Source organism: Solanum tuberosum, unplaced genomic scaffold (assembly GCF_000226075.1).
Source record: "Solanum tuberosum cultivar DM 1-3 516 R44 unplaced genomic scaffold, SolTub_3.0 scf01215, whole genome shotgun sequence".
Lineage (NCBI taxonomy): Eukaryota > Viridiplantae > Streptophyta > Magnoliopsida > Solanales > Solanaceae > Solanum > Solanum tuberosum.
Window position 1 is genome coordinate 1 of NW_006240255.1, and position 11,387 is coordinate 11,387.

The 11,387-nt window shown below is 35.4% G+C and overlaps 2 protein-coding genes and 1 long non-coding RNA gene across 4 annotated transcripts; 2 read left to right on the forward strand and 1 right to left on the reverse strand.

Moving 5' to 3' along the window:
• The first annotated feature begins 1,099 nt into the window (after positions 1 to 1,099).
• On the forward strand, positions 1,100 to 4,359 carry LOC102586711 (uncharacterized). 2 transcript variants are annotated; one of them, XR_001472606.1, is made up of 6 exons: positions 1,100 to 1,127; positions 1,411 to 1,505; positions 3,497 to 3,533; positions 3,618 to 3,706; positions 3,806 to 3,940; positions 4,038 to 4,359. It is a non-coding gene; the product is annotated as an uncharacterized lncRNA (long non-coding RNA). The 2 variants fall into 2 exon arrangements; XR_369040.2 differs by having other exon boundaries at positions 4,034 to 4,358.
• Positions 4,360 to 5,784: 1,425 nt separating this feature from the next.
• On the reverse strand, positions 5,785 to 8,212 carry LOC102586943 (probable receptor-like protein kinase At1g67000). Its single transcript, XM_006367942.2, has 3 exons — positions 7,297 to 8,212; positions 7,179 to 7,205; positions 5,785 to 7,089 (listed from the first exon to the last, which is right to left on the reverse strand). The coding sequence occupies exons 1-3, from the start codon at positions 7,967 to 7,969 to the stop codon at positions 5,996 to 5,998; spliced, it is 1,794 nt and encodes a 597-aa protein (XP_006368004.1). The 5' UTR covers positions 7,970 to 8,212; the 3' UTR covers positions 5,785 to 5,995.
• Positions 8,213 to 9,329: 1,117 nt separating this feature from the next.
• LOC102587279 (probable receptor-like protein kinase At1g67000) lies at positions 9,330 to 11,383 on the forward strand (the record flags this gene model as incomplete). Its single annotated transcript, XM_015305845.1, has 4 exons — positions 9,330 to 10,172; positions 10,300 to 10,332; positions 10,430 to 10,459; positions 10,596 to 11,383. Coding segments are annotated over exons 1-4 (1,668 nt in total), but the record flags the coding sequence as incomplete, so codon positions are not given.
• Between the last annotated feature and the right edge of the window lie 4 nt (positions 11,384 to 11,387).

Here is an 11,387-nt window from a genome sequence, read left to right on the forward strand (position 1 = left end):
AGCAACAACAGGTTAGAGTCCACAATAATATCTTACAATTGTAAAGAGAGAAAATAAGTGAAAAATGCAGTTCAAACAGCAAACAGAGGAGTTATGAAGAACCCTGAAAGTTAGTTTATCTCCAAATACTTCCTGCAAGCACCTTAGTTTGTAGCATTTTTGTGGTGTTAAGAAAGCCTGCAGTTTCTGCTACCTATTTATTAGCTGGAAAATGACCATTGCCTGTCAAACATTGTAAGTAGGTGATTAGAAATGCAATTGTTTTGCTTAAGATATTTGCATTCTACTCTCTATGGATCTTTTTTTTTTTTCCTTGGATGAGCTGGGAAAGTACTCGGATTCATCTTAACAGATGAACCTGTTCTTGGTCATGCTAAAATGCCACGTGTTATACCAAATTCACATGTAAGATAAATAGTTCTTGGAAACCTGTCTCAGCTCTTGGAGAGTGCTTAAAAGTTTTGAAATATAGACTTTATCAGTTTGAAAGTGGTGCTTCTTAAGAGCATTTTTTCTGCAGGCATGAACACATAAATGTAGTCTTTTAGAGGTGTAACTCTATTCCTATAATGAAGGTTGCAGTTCAATTGTCTTTTTCTTTGTTTTTGTTGTTTAGCCCCACCATTTTGAATAAACCCCAGTTGTTCAGTTGTCATTTATTTTTCTTCTTTCTCCTGGAGGTTGGGATGGTGCAGGTTGTGGTTTTGGTAACCTCACATGTCATCTAATCAAGTACTATATATATGGTTACAAGTTTCGTTATGTTTGCTTTCATCTGCTCATGTTTTTCACCTAGCACTCCTCATGTTAACACTTGGTTTGGTTCTTAGGAGAGAAAAGGATTCAGTATGTTCCTTTGCTTTCTGTATAGGTTGCACCATTCTTTTTTGCTTCTTATTCTCAAATTCAGTATTTTAGCATTACGTATTTGTCTTATTACCAGGAGAAGTCTGTCTTTGCAAAGTGTGTCAGACATTGCCGTTCAAGAGATCCAGAAGATTCTTGTGGTGCATCCGATGCTTGTTCTAACTACAAAAGCAGCAAGTTTACAGGATAAATTTACATCTCGTGAAGTTATTAGGTTGGATTCAGTTCATTCCATCTATACCGCCAGGGAGCAACAACAGGTTAGAGTCCACAATAATATCTTACATTTAAAGAGAGAAAATAAGTGAAAAAGGCAGTTCAAAATGAACAGCAAACAGAGGAGTTATGGAGAACCCTGAAAGTTAGTGCATCTCCAAATACTTCCTGCAAGCACCTTAGTTTGTAGCATTTTTGTGGTGTTAAGAAAGCCTGCAGTTTCTGCTACCTATTTATTAGCTGGAAAATGACCATTGCCTGTCAAACATTGTAAGTAGGTGATTAGAAATGCAATTGTTTTGCTTAAGATATTTGCATTCTACTCAGGGCAGTTGTCTATTGAGAGTAACTTGAACTCAAGGACCATTAGGAGTAGTACTAATGCTCAACTGTATCGGGAGTATATGCCTTCAGTATGGCAGGTAACCATATTATATATGAAAATCTTGTGTATAGCCAGCATATTCTTTTGTTTTTTTGGTGTTCTTCGTTTTTAGTTAAAGAGAGTAAGGATCCATTGTGTTCCATATAGCATAGCAACCTAAGAATGCAAGAGTTCAAATGTTCTAGCTAAATTTTAGTACAGCCACTTCACTCTATAGTAGAGGGTTCTCTTGCATCTGCTTTTGCCCTATCAGAGAAAGAAATTCTAGGGATGGTTTATGGATATCTTTTCCTATCTAAAAAAATCATTTGTTGGGCATCTTGTTCAGGCTAAGCATTATAATAAACTATTTCTTTTTAAAGTTATAGTGATTTGTTAATAGAGATGAACTGAGAAAAGTGGAGGACGAACCATCATGATTGAAGTGTTGGAAGACAATGTGGACCTAAAATCAATTTAGCAAAATAAAGAACATAATGGAAGTAAAAAATTCATATAGGCGAAATATATTAGATTCAATATTTGCTAGGAATCTGTTGGTTTTTTTTTCTTAAAAACAATTTTGCATGTCAATGGAAACACAAGAGAACTCAAAAGGGCCATGTTTTTGAATTTTGGGATGGAATGGGTTCAACTGAAATGGATATAGTAAGTATTCATATAGCAGACCCAATAGACGTTGGGGCCATTTTTTTTCCACTTTTCCCCTTGCTAACACTTGAAAAGAAATGGGGAATTTTCTGTTGGAAGAATGTACAAAAGAGACCTGGCAACACATCCGGGGGGCATTTTTGGACCTTGGATGCGTGGACAATTTGGTATGGGGCCCAACATCAGAAATGAGAAATGGAATAGGTCCTGCTCTGATATCATGTAAAGAAATTGATTTTGGGCCTAACTCAACCTCAAGCTGAGGATTGCCCAAGCCATAATAAAGAGACCTCCCATCCCTTAAAGGGACAATGTGGGGCTCTTCACAGCTCTGAATGTGTGTCGTGTTAATTTCTTGCAAATATAACATAGGGTGGAAATATTTCAGTGTTAATATCTTGCAAATATATTGTCGGATGGAAAGACTATTATATTGAAAATGTTGTGCTAAAGGAACAAAATCCAATTAAAACAGAAACAATCAAAGAATGGTGGAGTTTCTGCCGAAATTGGTGGTTCTTGCAAGTGATGGTTTATTACGAATCAGATGGAATTGGAAATCTTCCACTATAGACCTTGAATGTTTGGAAAGTCGGACATAATTTATGAATGAGAGTGTCAGTAACTTCCCTTTCTCCTGGTATGAATAAGTGTGGACTGTGATGTATAGATGAGAAATAGGTAACAGAAAGGCACTATAGCTATATAGGAGTAGTGGAAAATTTTCATAACACCTCTCTGGTTGAGCATCAAAAGAAATGTTAATGCATGGTATGCTGATTCAGGGAGCAGCAAATTTAGTTTTGATAATTCATTCATTGCAGCTTTTTGGATGAAGTCGGACACAGACATTTTATGCTGGGAAAGCTTTTGTTTATGAAATGCTTTTACAAATAATAAGCGTGGAAGAACATGTGTATTTCTCTTGTAGAAGAATGTCTGAGTACTTGGTGTATTTTCCCTTTTATGTTTTGACCTTAAACATCAGGAATCATGAGCTTCTGAAATTAGTGCTCCATAAATAGATGCTTTTTCATTCCGTCGAAAATCGATTTTAAGGTATAGACGCTTGTGACCTCTCCCTCTATGCCTTGTCGTTGCAGCCTTTGACAGGAATACCAGGTTCACTTTTTTCATGTTACAATCTTATTAGCAACATGGGCATAAAGAGGCACCCATATACAAGAAATACACCCAAAAAAGTAGAAAAACCTACAAAAAGATATGGTTTTCTACAAACGACACCCAATCATCTATATATAAAAAGAATGTGGGAGATTTGACAGGAATCCCACATTTATATAACTGTTTTTCTTCAATTGAACATTGGACTTTAAGGGGTTTATTAACCTTAATAATCTTTTCTGGTTGTTGCAGTCCTTTGTTTCACACAGAATACTTGTGCGCCCTTCAGGTATGGCTCAAAAATCATTTAGGCCAAGACCACTTCTTGCTCTTATCATGGATAAAAAGAATTGGCTTTGTCATTATTCTGCAGATGATAGTAAATATCAAAAGAAGTCCATCTATTTATCGGAATGGCTGTTGCCATCCTTGAAGTTATCAGACAAATTTACAATCAATGATGTATGTGCAATCTAAGATTTGAGTTTTTTAAAATGATGTTCCATCTGTATTCAAGAAGTCATTCTCCTGCTTCACTGATGTGCTTGGCTCAAAATGTAGGATGGCACATACATCGTATCGTGAAATTCACATGATTTTAGACTGGCGTTTCTCAACCTGAGGTCAAGCATGTAAATTGAAGCCCAAAATGAAATTCCGAAAAGGTCACTTGCTCATCTGGCAGTAGTTTCAACTGTAAGTTAATTTTGTCCATGTCCCTCTCTCTTCATATATACTTGGTTTTGTGTGGATATAATTTATTCAATTACTCTCTGTGGCATGCTAAAGGAAGTGAGATGCAATTATGGAAGCTTTCTACCTATTCAGATTCTAATGTGAGGTATACCATATTGAGACATGTTCGGCATGAAATGAACCCGGAAGGGAAGCCACAGGAGCAGGAGTGGAGAGAAAGCAAAAGAGGAAAGGTGTTTTCCCATTTGATTGATCAACTCAGAGTTGGTCCAAAATTTAGAGTGATGTGAAAGGTGATTTGTAGGACTCAAAGGTCTTTGCAAGTTCTGGCAACCTGAGAGAAGATGACATCCATCTGCTTTCCACCAGCCAGTGTAAATGACAACCAAGGCAAGAAAGAAAAGACCTTAAATAGTTCTCGCGTAACTTGGTGATTCTTGAATGTTTCTGAGTTTGTGACACAAATCTGGAGAGGAGGAAAAACTGGACAGTGAAGCAGAAGCTGGAGAAAGAAGTTAAAGCTGCATTTTTCCAATTGGCAATCTTTCGTGTTGCTTTTGTATATAAGATAATAACTAGGAATGACAAGAAGTCTTGTTTGGGGAGTTCTTACGATATATGCTTTGTTTTTAGATAAATTAATGAAATGACTCGACTCGCTGACCAAAATGGTCATTGGGAAAAAATTTACTCGTACCTTGTATTTACACCAAGCATATGAATGCAAGACATGTATTTAGTACTATGGTTAAAATTCTTTATTTTTCTGTAAATATAAGGTGTAAGTGGCAGCAAATATCTCAAGTATAACACATAATCATGGATAATTTCTTTTTAAAGAGAGTTAGAAGTAGATTAGTTTAATATTTTAAATTTTTCATATGCTCTAAGGTAATCTGGGTATGTTGTTGCTTTGACTAACAGCAAATCCCAATGTTAGAATTTACATTGAAATTTTAACTACATATTTTTGCTTAATGAAATATTAGGCGATTTATTTCCATATGTTCTAAACTCTTAGTCTTGATGGATAGAGTTACCTGATACTTGTTGTTGGTGGGAGGTAATAGGTATTCCGTGGAATGAACATTTGAACTTGTAATCCAGGAAGTTAATGTATGAACTGTGAGATAAATCAAAACTCCGTACTTTCAAGTACTTGACAATCCATAGGTAGAACTACATTTTCTTATCCTCGAGTGTACTCGAGAGCTTGATTTGTACAATACATTTATGCTTTAATACATTACTTGTTTGATAAATGTCCGAAAGAAATCATGTCCAAGTAGTACATGTATTCATAGAAATTACGAGCAAGTTGGAAATGGATGGGTTGTTTACATATAGAAGTTAGCTGGTCACACGAATAATTTTCGAGAAATTTTGATGGATATGAGTAGCATGTTTTGTTTGCATAGATCAATGGAGGCAGTGGTTTATGCATTAATGTTCCCCTGTTGTGCATATTAATTCTATTTGTTCAGATGCTAACATATAGCCATGTTTACAGTGGTATAGGAGGCCTCTCCTTACACGTAACAACATCGTCCAATACGTTACTTTGATTTGTCTGTACGCAATTGGTCAGTTGATGACTAGAAACTTGTAACTGCTAGAGCAAAGGTTCCCTAGACTACACACCGGTGGTGCCAATTCAGGTATATCTATGAATTGTATCTGATACTTTCTGCACAAAAATTCATTCTGTAGATACTTTTGCAAATTCTCTGACATGACTGAATGTGGTAAATTCTAAGGTAATTATATTATTAGTTATGGCGGAGATAATTTTATTGTGCGGCAAATCAAACATTGTATTATATTATACTAGAGGGTGTTGCATATGTAATAACTTTTGTGAGAGTGTTGATATTAGAATCATGACAGATTGACAATAAATATTTTGGACACGGAAAAGAGTTGCGAAAGTAGCAGCTAAACATAATGACTTAACACATATCTAATGAAAATACTAACATCAAGCTTCACCACTTGTACTGACTCTTGACATTACAACTTTAGATGCAGGAGTTTATCCATAATTAAGGCTTCCATTCATTCTAGTTCTGATATTACCGTCAACTCTTGCGTAGAAGGACCTACATGGGTGGTGTTTCTTGTTGTAAAAGGAGAAGGAACAGTTAGGTTGCTCACATCTCCTTCTAGCATTTGAGTTACAATTTTGATGGATGGCCGATCTGTCGCATTCCATTGGATGCACCAAAGTCCTATAACAGCCAATTTCCTTACAATTATAACATCATCATCTTCCTCAATCCTGATTTTCAACTCTTCTCCTTGATTCAGCCGCTGATGAATCCACTCGGGAAAGTTCATTTGGCTAGTATCCGCTTTTGCATCAAAATTCTTCCTCCCTCCAACCATTTCAAGTAGCATCATTCCAAAGCTATAGACATCAGATTTATGAGACGCTTTTCCGAAATTGCTTGACAACACTTCTGGTGCAATATAACCCATGGTTCCTCTAGCTTCAGTCATAGTGACAACACTTTTCTCTTTAGAGCATAACTTGGCAAGACCAAAATCAGAGATCTTTGGGTTCAAGTTATGGTCTAACAGAATATTTTGAGGCTTGATATCGAAATGAAGGATTTGTTGGTCACATCCTTGATGAAGATACTCTAACCCTTTTGCTATTCCCATAGCAATATCATGAAGCTTCTTCCAAGTAAGGGTGATATTATCTTTGAAACTTGAAGGAAAAATGAGCTTGTCAAGTGACTGATTTGGCAAGTATTCAAACACTAGAGCTCTTCTAACTCCATCAGCACAAAAGCCAACTAGGCGAACCACGTTAACATGATGGATTTTCCCCATTGCTGCAACTTCATTAATAAATTCTTCCCCATTTCCTTCAGAATCATTGAGAATTTTTACAGCAACATGAATTTCATTCGAAAGTGTTCCTTTATAAACGATCCCGTAAGCTCCCTCTCCCAATATTTCCTGAAACTGATTTGTTATCTTTTTAATATCTGCATAAGTATATCTTGTCGGTCTGCGATCTCTATAGTCTTCCAAGAACTTTTCAACTCTGGCTTGATTCTCTCTTTCAATTTTGCTTGAGCTGTAACACTCATAGAATGCCATCATAATAATTCCCAAAAGAACGAGACCTATAACTCCACCTGGAACATATGATCTCACAAATTATCAGAAGGCAATCAAAAGTATGTAAGGGAGAAAAAATAATACCAAAACTCACAAGAGTACATACCTGCAATCAGTGGTTTCTTTCCGCCGCCTGTCAGAATTAAATCAATTTTTTTGTTATGGAATAGAGAAGTACATGATCATGGCATCAAACAAAGGTAAATTTTTTAATGAGTTAATACCTTTTGTTGTGAACGGTCGATCGAAACACTGAGTAGTCAGTTGTTTAGTATAGTTCTTGAAGCCACAATCCTTTTCAAGACCTTCACAATAGCTACAGTTTGGATTACCCCAACTGAGTCTTATCGAACTGTAAATTGTATCGTAGAGAAATGACGGAATTTCATGAATCTTTTTGCAAGTTGCAGGGGGGAGTGAATCCAAAGAATAGTAAACAGCAAATATTGCTTTGTCAGAGGCACAATATGGATATAGGTTCCGATAATATGCTGGCATACCAGAACAATTGAAGACTGAAATGTCATGTGGTGTATAAAAAGGGTCATCAACAGTGAAGGAGAAAGGAGATTCTGATAAATTAAGGTGCAATAGCTTGAGAATGAGACAACGTTCAGGATCAGAAAGCCTAATCTGCTGAGACATATAATCAATTTCTTCAACAATTAGTGTAAGTGAATTGGGAAGTATGAGTATGGTTCGGTTTTTGAGGTCACAAGATAACTCAAAGCCTGGATAGCCACAATATTCTGGCTGGTGGTGAAGCCTGAAGGGAAAATGAATTATAGGGCCATGTCTTCCACACCTGGAGACACTGCAATTATATGCTCCTTCACCAACCATAGCCAACAATACTATGATGATGAGAAATAAGTGCAAGAGGAAAAAGATGGTCATCTCGACTGACACGGCTTGTGGACTCCCTATGACACGGCCTTCTCTAATACCAAGTTTATTACTCCCCAAACCTGGTGAGGCAGCAGCTAATTTGTTTTTATCAATTGAAGCTCTAGATATGTGATTACTCTCAGTGTGGAGTTCTCTTTCATTTAATGTTTTGATTTTTTCCACTCTTTTATCAAGAAAAGACTTGTGCCTCCAAGATTGACTATGAGAGACGTGTTGAATAAGTAGACACTTAAATTTTCATAAAATTGAATAAGTAGTCACATGCAACCTATGTGACATAATACATATAGGATGTCACATAGGATGCAAATTGTCACGTAAAACGCCAAGTAGTATGTGTGTATACTTGTTCAACTCTATACAAGCTTAAGTGTTTACTTGTGCATACCAAAGTTGGAGGGCATACATGTCAGATGAACCCAAGTTAAAGAACATGTTTATGTATTATATATGCCTTTCTTTTAAGGGCATCTCCAACCCAAACACCAAATTTGGTGTCAGCACTATTTTTTGTGTAATCAACTCCAATCCACTGCACCAAATTTTACACCAAAAAGGAATATATTTCTCTCTCTTCATTATTGATATATTATTTCTTATTTCATAAAACAAATTTTTTCAAAAACATTCACCATATATAATTCATATTATTTCCTTTTATAATCGTTTAATATAAAATTATTTGTACCATAATTTTTTAAATAATATAAATTGCTAGCAAATATTATACATTATACATAATAATAGATAATACAAATAAAAGTGAAATCATTAATGAAATACAATTAAATAAACATTACATAATTGAAAAAAATATTTTAAATTCTACATAAATATTCAACTTTCAAGATCACTATGGTGCTCCCATAAATGCTCTATTAATGCATTACGTAGCTCAAAATGAGTCTTTTTTTGTCCTTTTATTTTTTTTATATCAAGCTAGAAATTTGTTGAAAATTGATAATTTTTTCTGAATGTTAATTGTAGTTATATCCAATTATTATTTATAGTAGAATTAACTATAAATTTAATTTTAAAAAAAAGTCATATATAGAAAAATTAATTCATAAAAAAGCTAAATTTTATATCTAAAATTAATATTATAAAAATATTACATAAAAATAATTAAATATACAAGAGATTTAATTAAACATACAATTTATATAATGTTTAATTAAAAGTTTGTATAATGAAATAATATTAAAATATTTAAAAAGTGAATTGGTGTGATGAATAGTGTTACACCAAATTTAGTGTTGGGTTGGAGATGGTCTAAGTAGTATTTAATGACTTACCGGACTTGCCATTGTTCTTTTAGGATTTAATGACTTTATTGGTTTGGCAGCAGTAGGGAAATACCCTAATAAAAATATAATGTCTGGAGTAACCAAGTTTCTTCTTACAATCCTCATATTCATGTACCTCTCAGAAACCCCATTAGCAGAACAAAGACAGCAGTGTGTTCCTTCTAGTTGTGGGCATATTCATAACATCAGTTATCCCTTTCGATTGAAAAGTGATCCAAAGCACTGTGGCCTTAAAAATTATGAATTGAGCTGTGAAGGAGATAACACCATAATCACAATACGGCTAAATGATTGGAATGAATCACTGAACTACTATGTTCAAGCCATCAATTACGATAACTCCACTATCCGCCTTGTTGATCCTGGTATAAGAGAACAAGTTATTTGCTCTCTTCCTCAGAATTCGATTACGATTTACACTGACCTTCTTGGTTTTGATTCTTATATATATAAAATGCCTGATGTTGTTGATTTAACAGTACCAATTTTTCTCTTCAGTTGTCCATTTGCCATAAATTCTCCAGTCTTTGTGGAAATCACTAATTGTCTCAACAGGAGTTATGCTTCCAATGTTTCTTCTGATTCATTTAAGGGACACACATATGCAACCATGGCTGAATTATCAACATCCGATTTGAAAGTCGGGTGTACTGTAGACCTCATGTCAATGACTTCATGGCCTATTCAGGATGCAAATACCAACATTTCTATTTTAAGTTTGCATAATGCTTTGGCATATGGATTTGAGCTTTCATGGTTTCGTGACATTAACTGTCTCAAGTGCCCCCTTGAATATACCTGTGAAGTTGAAAATTCAACTGATGTTCGTTGTGTGGATTTCAGCTGCAAAGCTTACAATTTTAGATTTTTCAAAACGCCGTGTGGTAAGATTGTTCCCAATGTCATTTTGCTGCAAAGCTTACAATTTTAGCAATTTTGTTGTGCAAGTCTTAAATGTTTTTTTTTTCTTTTTTTGGTTCTGTATTTTCTCTTTGGATGACCACAATCAAGTTGATCAAAAACATGTTCTCCGTGTTCTTGCAAGTAAGCAGTCGTACTTCTATTGTCAATTCTGTTTTATTTAACGGTAACTAGTTGCAAGTTAGATTAACTAAATTATTGATTGTTGGTGATTTTGCAGCAATCATCCCTTGGATACTTCCCATAGCTGGTAAGTCACATCTTTCGTCTTTCAAATTTATTTCTAGAAATCATTCTAATGTCGAAATGGAGCAGACGTTGGTGGTTGAATTTTTAATTTAACCATTCACAAACTTTTCTTGCTTATTTGTGATGGTTGTACACAGGGTTTAGCATTGTGGCAAGAGTCATTCTATTTCCATGCATAGTTGTATTTCTAATGATTAAGTTACGAAGAAGGCATTTGTCGATTTATGATGCAATTGAAAGTTTCCTGCACGGTGAGAACAATTTCGCGCCCATTAGATATTCCAACTCCAACATAAGAAAGATGACTAGGAACTTTAAAGAGAAACTAGGCCAAGGAGGTTATGGTTCAGTATATAAAGGCAAGCTTCAAAGTGGTCCTAATGTAGCAGTGAAGATCTTGAGCAAGCCCAAAGCTGATGGGCAAGACTTCATCAACGAGGTTGCCACAATCGGGAGGATTCATCATGTTAACATAGTACAACTTATTGGCTATTGTGCTGAGAGATGTAAGCGTGCTCTCGTGTATGACTTCATGCCTAACGGATCACTTGAAAAGTACATCACACCTCGAGGAGGAGGAGCTGAACTATTAAGTTGGGAAAGAAAGTTTGAAATTGCTCTTGGAGTTGCTCGAGGTATTGAATACTTGCATCGAGGTTGTGACATTCAGATTCTACACTTTGACATCAAGCCACACAACATACTTTTGGATGAGAATTTCATTCCAAAACTATCTGATTTTGGTCTTGCAAAATCATACCAGACGGATAACAGCATTGTTACTCTAACAGCAGCCAGGGGAACAATTGGCTATGTAGCTCCAGAGTTGATCAACAGAAGCATTGGTCCAATATCTTATAAGGCAGATGTCTATAGCTTTGGAATGTTACTCATTGATATCGTAGGCTTGAAAACAAACTCGGCAGCCA